General features: G+C 46.9%; 1 protein-coding gene across 1 annotated transcript; it reads right to left on the bottom strand.

The window, feature by feature from the left end:
- Positions 1-5,789: 5,789 nt before the first annotated feature.
- On the bottom strand, positions 5,790-11,029 carry AICDA (activation induced cytidine deaminase). The gene is made up of 5 exons (XM_054849697.1): positions 10,942-11,029; positions 7,398-7,545; positions 6,632-6,902; positions 6,327-6,442; positions 5,790-6,018 (listed from the first exon to the last, which is right to left on the bottom strand). The coding sequence occupies exons 1-5, from the start codon at positions 10,947-10,949 to the stop codon at positions 5,965-5,967; spliced, it is 597 nt and encodes a 198-aa protein (XP_054705672.1). The 5' UTR covers positions 10,950-11,029; the 3' UTR covers positions 5,790-5,964.
- Between the last annotated feature and the right edge of the window lie 586 nt (positions 11,030-11,615).

Below are 11,615 nucleotides of genomic sequence, written 5' to 3'. Positions count from 1 at the left end.
TTCTACATGAAAAAGGTCCAGTAGTCCAGTAAGGAACGTACCAGCTCAAAGCTGATCCTAATCCTGTAACAGCAGTATGGTGACCGTGCTCCAAATTAATTGCTTTTTCCTGCAGTATCATCTGAAGGTGAGTACCCTGCTGTGAATCTTCCAACTTTGTTCCTGGCAGTCCAAGGCCCATCTCAGTGAACTATTACCATGAAATGTTTTTCCTGCAGGCAAGGTAGAGGACAGTGCCTCTACGGCAGGACAGGGGTTTTTCCTGGTACATCAAGAGGTACCCTATTCTTGTTTTGAACTTCAGGTAACACTCATCTGTTTACCTCCAGACCGTGGATGAGGGTGGGGTCATGGCCAAGGAAGAAAAGCAAGGGAGAAGTCAGGTTATACAGCAGAACAGCAGGGGACAAAATGATCGCTGAAGGAGAAAGAAAATGAGATCCCATCAGGCTCCTCAGTTTCATTTAACACGGGTCTCTGCAGCATTAGCCAGTGCAGCTTCTCTCAGACAGGCAGTGCAGTAGGTGTGATTCTCTTCAGGTTGTGAGGAATGCCTTGGGGGCTAATAACAGTAGGGCAGCACTAGCAAGACTATGAGATGGGTATGCAACCTGATGATTTTTGGACACATATCCTGGAGGCTGTTGGGCCACCTCCTGTTCCATCATCTTGTCTCAGAGCAGTATTGGCAAGTGTCCACTGGCTCCTCAGGGAGCAGTGGGTGCCTGCACAGGGATATGCTGCTGGTTTATGTCCCTTCTCCTTATAGTTACAGTTTTGACTCTTACTCCCAAAACCAATGTTTTAATTTGCTGTCCTCTGTCATTATCTGGTGTTCTGTCCAATTTCTTGTTTATTTATTCCTTCTTCTCAGAAGGGCTAATCAGTCTTGCTAGAAGTCCCAAAAGAGAAATAGAGCAACAACGGATTCCTGAAAGTGAAACACTAGGGAAGAGAAGAAGAAAGTGAGAAGATGTAATATTTCTCACCTGATACACTCCCAGACTCAGCTCTCTTCAGCTCTTTTTAGGCCAAATGTGGTTTCTGAGTATTCGATAGACCTTTCTGAAGCATAAGCAGCTACACTGCTGTTCTGGGAGAGGAAATGAAGCACAATCTTGGAGACAGCTGAAAACAGGGACAGCACTTTATGAAGGCTGTAACAACTCCAGCTGGAGTGTGATCATGGTCCTGTGGCCCTGCCCCAGTACAAGTGAGTGTGGGTCAGAGGGGTGAATCAGAGATATGCCCATTTACTCAGCAGCAATTCTAGTCCATTAGGCAAGAACTTTGCAGTGGTGATGGTCCTGTAATGTGTAGGACTATCTCTACAGGAGCAAAAGGACACGTGACAAAGCAGAAATGATGAACAGGGCAGCATGAGAGATGGTACCATACTCCCAGTGGAGCCTGGACTCCAAATTGAACACTGTCACAGGCTGGTGCTCCCACCTACCCCAGTCACATCTGGCTGGGGATAGTCTCTTGGTACAGCTGAGCACAGGGGCATGATGAGGCAGAGATCTCTGGCATCACCATCCATGTCACAGGTCACAGTTCTGCTACTGCTAGTGTCAGCGCTGGGCATTACCAAGTCATTCAGCTGCGTAGAAGTGCCTGGATTAACTGAAGTGCACGAACTCATTTTTACGAATTAGACTCTTTACGGAAGGTTCAGCCCTTTGCCACTGAAGGCAGGAGGACAAACTTTCTCTGGTTCATTAGGAAACTTGCCAGTTCAAAGTAAACCCAGTGAAGTTTTTTACACCAGTTTTAGCTGCCACTGTGAACTTGCAGTCTGCTGTATCCCTGCTGTGCTCCTACTGATGTGTAAGGGCCTAGAGGTGGGTCTACCACACTGCTAGCCTATAGAGGCAACCACAGAAGAGACTTGGTCTACTGTCATCTTCTTCTGTCCCTCTGGACTGGTGAAAACATTGTTCCAGCTTATAGAGTAGGATAGTTCTTAACTGTGATTATAGCATGGAGACATCAACATTCTCCCTGCCCTGGAACTTGGGTGCACTCACTCATGTGAGGAGACAGGTCCCTTGTAGGGAGGAAGATTACCTTTCTCTGTATTAGCCCCACGCCTTCAAAAGTCACATCAGTCCTTCAACTGGTATGCTTAATAATGATAATGACAACAGCAACAACAATGGTGCTATATCTTATGCAGGTTTGGAAGCCTGAAGGGAAACCTGACTATCACAAAAGTGTATGAGAGAATTAAAAGCCAAAGACAGACTTCAAAATACTTGCCACACTTTGGCACCTACCCTTCTGCTCTGACCTCTGCTCTGGCAGCAACCTGCTTTCTCCTTCCCCTTCAGAGGCTCTGCTTATCCCTGCTGGCGTTGTCAGAACAAACGGTATCTTCTGTGCCAAACCCCTCCACGTTTGTTCTGTGAACCAAATCTGATTTCCATCGCTGCAAGTATTTAATACATATGTGATTAAATAATGAAATTTCTGCTCATAGAAGGACCAAAGGGTCAGCACCAGGAAGGGATGAAAAAACTACTACAGCTAGAGGACAATGTTGGACACGAATACATATAGGCTAAAAACTCCTGAAGGGGCAAGTAGCAGGGGACTGGACTCCATGACCCTGAAGCCCCTTTCTGTCCTGGTTTCCAAGTACTTGCATGCAGAAGAGGGAGAGAGAGCAAGCAGGGAGGAGGCATGCTTTGAAAATCCCCCTTGTATTTGCAAGGGCCTGGAGCGTGTCTTTGCATTGTTTAATGCTAATCTGTTTCTTATTATTGCAATGTGATGTCCAAGGACGCTGTGTACTGACCTGGAGTAATGCTGTGTGCAGCTGCGGGAATGATGTCAGTGTCCTGCTCTTCAATGGGCATTTTCTGGGGGTTGTCGAGAGCCGGACTCTGGGAGCTGTTTGCAGCGAGGAACAACATAACCTCCAGCCAACACCTTCGTAAAGGGTGCCGAACGCCCCCACGTACCAGGAGATGGCAGCCATGCCCGGGTTTCCACACGGTACCAATAACCATCCCATCCCCTGTTTATCCTGTTTCCTCCATTGCCAAAGATCGATCCTGCTCCTGGCTCTGCTGCAGAGTTGGAGCTTTCACAGAGCAGGTGGTCTCTGTATCCCAGCCCCCAGGGTGATAAAGGGCATGTCAGTAATTGATGATGCCAATTCAAAGAATACCTTGTAACAAATAATATGAATTGGTATTTGAGAACTGAAAAAGTGTGGTTAAAAAGAATATAATGTGAGAGCTAAATTACTACAGTTAAATCACATGGTTTAGCTAAACAGTCCACTCTGAATTTAATCTGCTTTAGATTCAGAAGAAACAGCCTAGGATGTATTCTGAAAAAAAGTGCATGTGTCTTTACATTTACTCACTGCATTTATTCTCCTATTGTATAATGTCACCGATTGTCATGTTTCAACAAGTATCTTCAACTCAGTGTTTGACAGCATTGAAACAACAGCCAGTGTCTCAACTGCTTTTTTAGAAAATGCTACTTTTTCTATTAGCTCTCCAACAGTTTCACTGAGAAGGACAATGATGTTGCATAGGCCAATACCAAAAGCTGGAAGAGAGAGACCCTTTTTAATCTCTGCTGCTCTTCCTCTGTTGTGAAGTATGTTGTCAGGAATTCTGTGTCCACTTCAGTCATTTATGAGTCATGAAAGGGGACAATAGGCTTGCAATCAATGAAGGAAGCATCTTCAACAACTTTAGCATTTACATCACAGATTTTTGGTAGTATTTCCAAAGTACCTATTCCCTGAGCACTTTATCTGCCTTGATCTGCTGGGTGACACTGTCAACGACTTCAAAGTTACAAATGAAAAGGATAAAGACAGTTTAATAGGATAGTGCCAGGTTGTCTCTCCAGAAATCAGAAGGGATAGCTGACACATCAATCCTTTGTGTCAACTTTTTCTTCCCTTATCCAGATGATACCAAAATAATGACAAAACCAGATGCTTATTTATAAGACCTTTATTTATATAAATAATATGCACCATATCAAACAAATATACAACACCATGCTTGCAAATTAATGCTTTGCAAAGAACTCTCATTGCTATTCCTGGTCAAAATTCCTCAAGCTGAGAGTGTCTCGGGAGCCTGAAGTTGTAGGAAGCTTGCCATTACCACAAGTTGTGACCTCTCCTAGCAGGAGAGGGTACTGTGGGAGCAGGGCTCTCTGCTGTCCTCCCGTGGCTGGCCTGTCACCAGAGGTGTTTTGAGGAGTCTCCAGCCTTAGCCAGAAAGAGGAACAGGATGGAGCAGAGAAGTCACAGCCATCAGGAAGGAAATGACAGAGCACCCCAGAATGTGGGACACACTCAGCCTTGGCAAAGCCTCAAGACTGCAAAGGACAATCCATCTGTAACTTAGGTAGTGGGAAGGTGATGGTGAGTATGTGTGGACTATGAACCCATGTCTTCAACTTGGTAAAGACTGTGCCCACAAGAGCAGGTGATAATGGGGTCCCCTAGCAGAAAGACAGTAATTGCCAGGCAGGAGGATGCTTGGATTTTGTCCCCTACAGAAGATATCTACCTACAGGCTGTATAGCTTTGCTCATGCTGGATGTTTTTTTCTGGTCAGCTCTCGATCCAGTCACCAACTAGCCATATCTGGTCATATTATGGGCAGTAAAAGGCCTGAAAAAACAGAAGACTGTGGGACTGTTAAGGTGCCTCCAGCAGAGGACAGTTGGCTAGGGAGGGAGCATATTGCAGGTCTGATCTAGGAGGAAATGCTCAATGCATGAAAAGTACTCCAGTAGTGAGAGCTGTGGTGCTCCTCCCTGAGGTATGTGAAGAGACAGATAGTGACTGATGTGAATGCCAATACACCATCTAAAATGCCACAGCCTCAACCTACATGAATGAAAAGTTAAGTGTGATGGACAATACAATGTGGAAATGAAGTGTGTTTTCCAGTAGATGTATGCTGGAAAAACACTGCAGAGGTGAAGTTTCTTGGTGGCTCCTTTCCTGGCTGGATAGGAGGTCCACACACTGATCAGTACTGACCACGAGCTGCCATGGCTCTTAACATAGTTAACAGGAGTTGAGTGGACTTCCTATTTCTGCATGGGAAATGTCTTGCTGGACACCCAGAATTGCAGCTTGCACTTGAAAATGTTGGCCAGTGAGTCTTCTGCTTTCATTGTAGGCTTTTATTGTCTAGTTTCAATGTCTCCTAGGGCACAAAACCTGGACCTACAGCTACCAAAGCTCCCTCCTTTCTAGGCAGGAGGCACTATAGGGCCTGAGCCTGCACAAAATCCACTTAGAAGACCTGCTGACTTCAAGTGAGGTTTTCAAGCTAAGCTACCTGGGCTGTCCAGGACTCCCTTCAATACTCTCAGTCGAGCTTTCCAATAACCGGCCAATTTTGCTGTTAGAACATAGGTTATACCACTTAAATGGTGATGGTTTTCAACTTCCTACCTACAGCCAGACGGACAAATAAATTATTTCACAGGGGAGGACACAGAGCATCTCAGTGTAGTGCAGCTCTAAGAGCCAAGAGACGTGCTTCCCGAAGCCCTCATGAAATGTGCAGATCAGTGTGGTGCCAGTGAGAACACAGTCACACAAAGAGCTTTGCAGGCTGTCTGCTCCTACCTGGACAAGGCTAAACCCAGAACTCCATTTAGTAGACCACCTGAATTAGCTCTGCAGGGACCAAGGGAGGGCAAATTGCTCTCTGGCAATATGTCACTGCAGTTCTGGCTATTCCCAGCTAGCAATGGATGAGGTGTGAGTCTGGGGAATGTGTCTTCAGAAGATCAGCCTAATTCTCCTTTGAAAAGAAAAAGTAACGATAGTCTTATCTCTAGACACAGGGCTGGAAGGAAGGAAAATGTAAAGAGGGAAGAAGATAAAGATCAGATGTAAGGGAGAGAGTTGGAAATCAAAGAACAAGTGTTTGTGAAGTCTTCTGATTGCTGACAACTTTAACTTCAAAGTCCTAGAGTTTTAAAGGCGTCTCGTAAATCATCAACTTCATACAGTGGCTGCAGGACAAAATATAAATGGTAGATCAGTTGTCGAGTGAACATAGGTTCCCTATGAAGATGGGGAACGAGAAAGGAACGGCAGGAGATGGGATGGGAGGTGGAAGAAGGGGAAGAGAATGAGGAGATGAGATACGAAGGAAGTTGGGGGAGAGAGGAATGAGGGACGTGGAAGGTGAAGATGCAGGAATGAATGAAATGGCAGATGATAGGGATGGGCAGCAAGAGCAGGGAGGAACTATAGCAAGGAAGAGTGGAAGAAGCTGAGGGGAAGAGGCACTGGAAGGAGAAGGAGAATTGGCCCTTACCAGGAGGATCCGTCGAAGTTTCCTGGACAGATGGACAGAGTTTTCATGCAGCCCTTCCCAAGCTTTGAATGTTTTTTCCCTGTTCTCCACAAATGTGTTCCAGCAGTAGAAGTAATCTGTGTAAGGCATAGAGGAGTTAAAGCTCAAAACTGCCCCAGAGAGGACACTGACCTCTCCTAGGATCACTAAATCATCACATCTTGCCATCATCTTCTCTGGCTCCTCATCCTAGCTTCTCCCACCCTCATGGGTCTCCCTAACCTCCCATAGCTTTCCGTCTTCTCCTTCTCGCTGGCACAACTCACCTTTGAAGGTCATGATGGCAATTTGAGCCCCTGCCCTGTGTAGGCGCCTCAGCCCCTCAGGCTCTGCCTTGCGGTCCTCACAGAAGTAAAGGCGTGCCGTGAAGATGCGGAGGGTCAAGTTGGGGTAGGCACGCAGGAAGTCAGCCACATGTCGAGCGCAATCGTAACAGGGGCTCCAGGAGGTGAACCAGGTGATACGGTAGCAGCGGCCTGGGTCCAGGTCCCAGGCTGAGATGTAGCGCAGGAAGAGCACCTCTACATGGCAGCCCATCTTAGTGAAAAAGGGAGAGGGGCAAGGCATGAGGCCAGGGGGGAGAACATTGTAAGAGGGGTGCAGAGGGAGGTGTGAGCTGGATGGGGTGTGAGGGGAGGAGAAACAAGGTGGGGGGTAGGTCTTAGGGTCAGCGCACAGAGGAAGAAGGCACAGTGGTACATAAGTGGAAGACTGGCTAGAAAAGCACAGGGGTGCACACATGCAACAAGAGGAATGGGTGGGAGCTAAGGAGAAAAGTAGGTAGGCTGGTAAAGCAGCAGGGAGTATGAATGTCTTGCTGGTAACACACTTGGGGGTAGCATAAAGCACAGGTTTACCTGGAGGTTGCATGCCCCAAATAGTACGTACCAGTGCAGTGTCCACACTCATGGACATGTGTGCCAGTGTCTGCATTGCTGTTGCAGCCCTCCTTTCCCTGCTGCCCCAGGTGAACTGGAGCTGCATGCACCTCAGCATGGATAAAAGAACAGGATGACAAGGTTTTCCCTGTACCTTATTGCGAAGGTATCCGAAGTCCAGGGAGCACGATGTGGCACTGTCACGGCGCTTCACAACATAGCAGAGGTAAGTTTCACGCCGGCCCTTAGCCCAGCGCAGGTTCTTGAAGTTATAGAGGAAGAGTTTCCTTTTCATCAGGAGGCTGCAGGAGAAGACAAGAGAGAATTTACATTAGCCCCACCATGGAGCCAGCAGTTGGCCATGTCTTTGTTGAGGGCTCAGCATCAAAAGTATCCTCCTCGTGTCCAGGCCTCTCAGTACAAGAACAGCATCAGTAATTCGCATGCAATGTGTTAGGGAAAGGGTGCAGACATGACTGTGGGGATGAAGCAGGTGACCTTGTGAGTGGAAACAGTAAGTGAATTAGTAGTGATTAGTCAAACAGCAACTTTGGCTGAGTAGAGTGTGAAAATATCTGCAAATATCCAAAAGATGGACACCAATGAGGGAGAAGGATGAAGGTGCCTGAGAAGACCTAGGAAGATGGGAGGGTCTGGAGTTCAGTCATCAAGAAATATTATTTCTGCTGTATGAAACCCTGAAAAGCCACTGGGCCAAGGGATGGATCAAATTAGAGCCTCTTTAGAGGAGACTGGACAGAAGTTCTTCCCAGCATTGCCCAAAAGAAGAGCATGATTGAAACTGCGCAGGGCTAGGGTAAGGTGCCATACACTAGCTGACAGAATATGAAATGGGGTAGGCATGCTGACACCTCTCCAGACACAGATACCAGACAAACATTGAGATTGGTGGGGGCCTGCTGCCATGCCCATGGATCCTGCTGGGGAGAGGCAGCAGGAGCATGGGGAGGGTAAGGTAGTCATAAGCTGTATCTAACAGCCAAGTGGAGGTACACAGGCAGCTGAGAACAGCTGTGTTCATTGAGGTGAGATACTCACCTCCCCCACAGCAATGCAAAACAGAAGTGAATGGGTTAAAAATAATCACGTCCTTTGTCATCTTTTCCCTCTGATAGGCTGATGTTCAGCAGGGAGATGGGGTCAGTTTAGTTGATACCAAGTTGGGTTTTCTAGGGGGTCTCCTGCGAGGTGTAGGAAAGGGGAATTTGGATTTGTTAGGAATTTTAATTCAATTCAAATCTGAGAGTCTAAGCAAGGAAAAGTTTCTTATACAAACACCGTTCATCTGTTTGCCAATGTCACCATGAAGCCTGAGCACTGCAGAGCACTCAATCTCTAGCTAACAGTGGCATCCTCTCTGCTCCTCCAGGAACTTCTCTCCATCGTGCACCCTCACACATGGCCATTGCACCACAGGTAGTCATTCATACAGTCATGCACATCCTTTTGCCTTTCGTTACCTAGTGCACGTGCTTTGCTTTCCTGTGGTGCTCCCTATTGCACCTCACACCATGTCACCAGAGAGGCACATTCTTCCCTCAAGAACCCTTGCTGCCCTGATTGTCCCACAGATAGGCAAGCCACTTGCACACATCCTCTTTCCTGCCATGTAACCCTCAGCTTGCAGTGCAAAAATACCTGTCCTGCTCACACAGAAAGAGCAAGCACACACATACTCAGTTATGCCCCTCTTTATACACACATGCTCCTAGAGTAGATCACATGGGAGTTGTGGTATGTCTCCTGCTAGGAGAAAGTCCATAGCAAGACAAGGCTCTGCAGAGTCCTGTACACACTCAGAGGGCAAAGCATCCCTACTAAGCATTTTATTCAGCCCAACAACAGTCTTGGGCAGTTCATGGAGGTCTGTACTGTAAGTAGTGTCCCAGTCCTGCTCTGCTGGGTTTGCAGGTTGTGTCAGGAGTAGAGCACAAACTGATCCCACTGCATTTCATTGCCCCTTCCTCTGGCAGTTCACATTGGGTGCGTGTTTCTCCTACCCGCCTTTCACTTTTGCACTGTATGTTCATCATCAGTTTTGATTTATTTCTCACACTTAAAGCCACCCCACTTCTTACCACCCTAGATTCACCCTGTTTCCCTGCCTTTGTACAAACACGTATGAACATGTGTGTATATTCCCTAATACACACACGTGTGTATTGGTTCCCTCACAAAACTGTCAACCAGTGGTTCACCTCAGGCTTCTCTCTCTTAGATGTGCAGGGATATGGGGAAGACTCTTCCCCATAACAGAGGTGCTTGAGAGGTAACACCCCTTCCATGTGTGACAGATCCTCAGGTTGTCCAGAGAGGCTAGCCCAGACAATCACATGGCAAATAAGCAGGTATGATAGAACAGAGGGTTGCAAAGCTCTTACCTGGGGCGCGCCACAAGAGCAGAAAATGGAGCAGAGGAATTGTGAAAAATGCAATCACTTGTTGAAGAACCATATAAGCCAGGAGAAAAACAATGAGAATTACATCGATGTTTCATCAAAGACCACATGGAAAAATGCTTTTCAACACATTAAAGAATTTAGGGAAAATGAAGTTTTGGGCAAAACCATTTTCTTTCAAAATGTTTCTGATTCTTCTTCTAACTTTCCCTTTTCTCACTTTTTCCCATGTTTCTCTATTCAATGGTTTTGCCCCTGCAGAGCAGCATGTGGATGCAAATAAGGGTGAAGAAATAGAAATGAGCCCAAAACTCAGAAGAAAAAAAAAAAAAAGAGGATCACTTGGGTTATTTTTCAGTGTCAGAACAAAGTGAAGACAATTTTAAATCACAGAAGCCATTTGTTCAACTAGAAATGTTCATTAACATCAGTTCCTCTTTCCCCTTCTCTCCAGAGTTCATCGTCCCAGGGTTTGGTTTTTTTTGCTAGGGAGGATTTCAGAACATGACTGGTACAAGAAGAAGAATAATGAATTAACAGATGTTGTGAGGAGCAACTGAGCAAATTTGCAGTTAGGTACAAAGTGCTGGATAGATGTGCAATTCCTATAGCTATAGGATAGCTCAAGGGAAAGCAGCAAGGACACAGGAGCCGTGATTATACCCAGGCACTGAAGAAGTAGACCGAACAGAGCCCTTCTCCTCAAAGAAAGATTCATTAAGCCAATCCTCAAATCATAGTGAAGTCCCGAGTGTGTGAATGACATGCAGTCGTGGAGAGTGATTAGTGATAATTAGCTTGCAGAGTAATTGCAGTGCAAGTAGAGGAATCCAATGCTGGAACGGTCTGTGCTTATGAGCACAAGGGTGCCATCAGTAGAAAGAGTAAGACAGAAATCTGGTGGAAGAGAAAGAATAGGTGGATAAGGAGAGAAGAGTGGGCAGGGATTGAGACGCTTAAGCATCAGATAGCATCTGAATGTTCATATTTCTGTTATCTTTTCTGTTTCTAGAAAAGAAAAAGAATGAAAAGGAACAGAGAATAGTCACGAGAAAGAGAAATGACAGAAAGGGAAAAGAGTACGGGGTGGCAGACAGTCAAAGAGAAAGGATGACAGAGACACAGAGATGCAAAGTGCAAGAGCAGGACAGGGCGGGGAGTTAGATCACTGAGTCAGATGGGGAAAGGGACGGTGAGTACCAAATGGAGAGCAGGTTAATTCTAAGAGAAAGACCCTCGTTCCTTATATGAGCAAGAAAATGGGGGCACTCATTTTACCTGTCCATGACTGCCAGGGTCTCTCTCAGGTGATGGGATTGCAGGGAGGTTGTTTCACAGGCTCCGTCTGTGCAGCCCTCTGACTTGATGTACAGAAACGTGGACTGCCTGGTGTCTCCCCTCCCCATTCACCACTATCTATCCCCTGCTGGGTTTCACCGGGGTGTGGCTGAGGGAGGAGTTAGAAAGGTCTCTGGAGCTGCAGGAGCAGAAGAGCAAAGGGTTGAGATGCGAAGGGGCATCGTTTCTGAAAGATGCTTGGCACTCATTGGTTGCCTCCCCCCACTGCACTCCCCATTGGGCCCTCCCCGACTGCAAAATTATTCTGAATTAATATCAATAACATAACGAAGCAGGAAGCATTGTCTAGTGGTTAGAGGGGGGCCTGGGAGCTTGTGCACTGCTAACGTGAATGTGGGCAAAAACCACACTATCCCCCTGGGCCTCAGGTCATGCAGCTGTGTGGTGAAGATGGTGACCCTGCCCTGCCCCACCACGGAGGGAGCCCTGCACAGCTGGAAGGAGCTCAGGGAACACCAAACTGTTGGCAGGCTTTCCCCCCTCCTCCATGTCCCCTTGAAAGGCTCAGCAGTTGCTTGGCAAAATGGGACAACACTGAAGCCGAAATGGAGAGTGAGAGGGATCCAGCTCCAGAGAGAGCCTGGGGCGTGAGG

Source organism: Grus americana, chromosome 1, assembly GCF_028858705.1.
Source record: "Grus americana isolate bGruAme1 chromosome 1, bGruAme1.mat, whole genome shotgun sequence".
Lineage (NCBI taxonomy): Eukaryota > Metazoa > Chordata > Aves > Gruiformes > Gruidae > Grus > Grus americana.
Note: the sequence above shows the minus strand (reverse complement) of the source record. Positions and strands in the feature narration are given on the sequence as shown.

Excerpts from the sequence above, each read along its gene's own strand:
- AICDA (XM_054849697.1), bottom strand. Across the intron at positions 6,903-7,397 it reads TCGGATACCTTCGCAATAAG|ATGGGCTGCCATGTAGAGGT; the intron begins GTACAGGGAAAA and ends TTTTTCACTAAG. Across the intron at positions 6,019-6,326 it reads AACTTCGACGGATCCTCCTG|CCACTGTATGAAGTTGATGA; the intron begins GTAAGGGCCAAT and ends TTTGTCCTGCAG.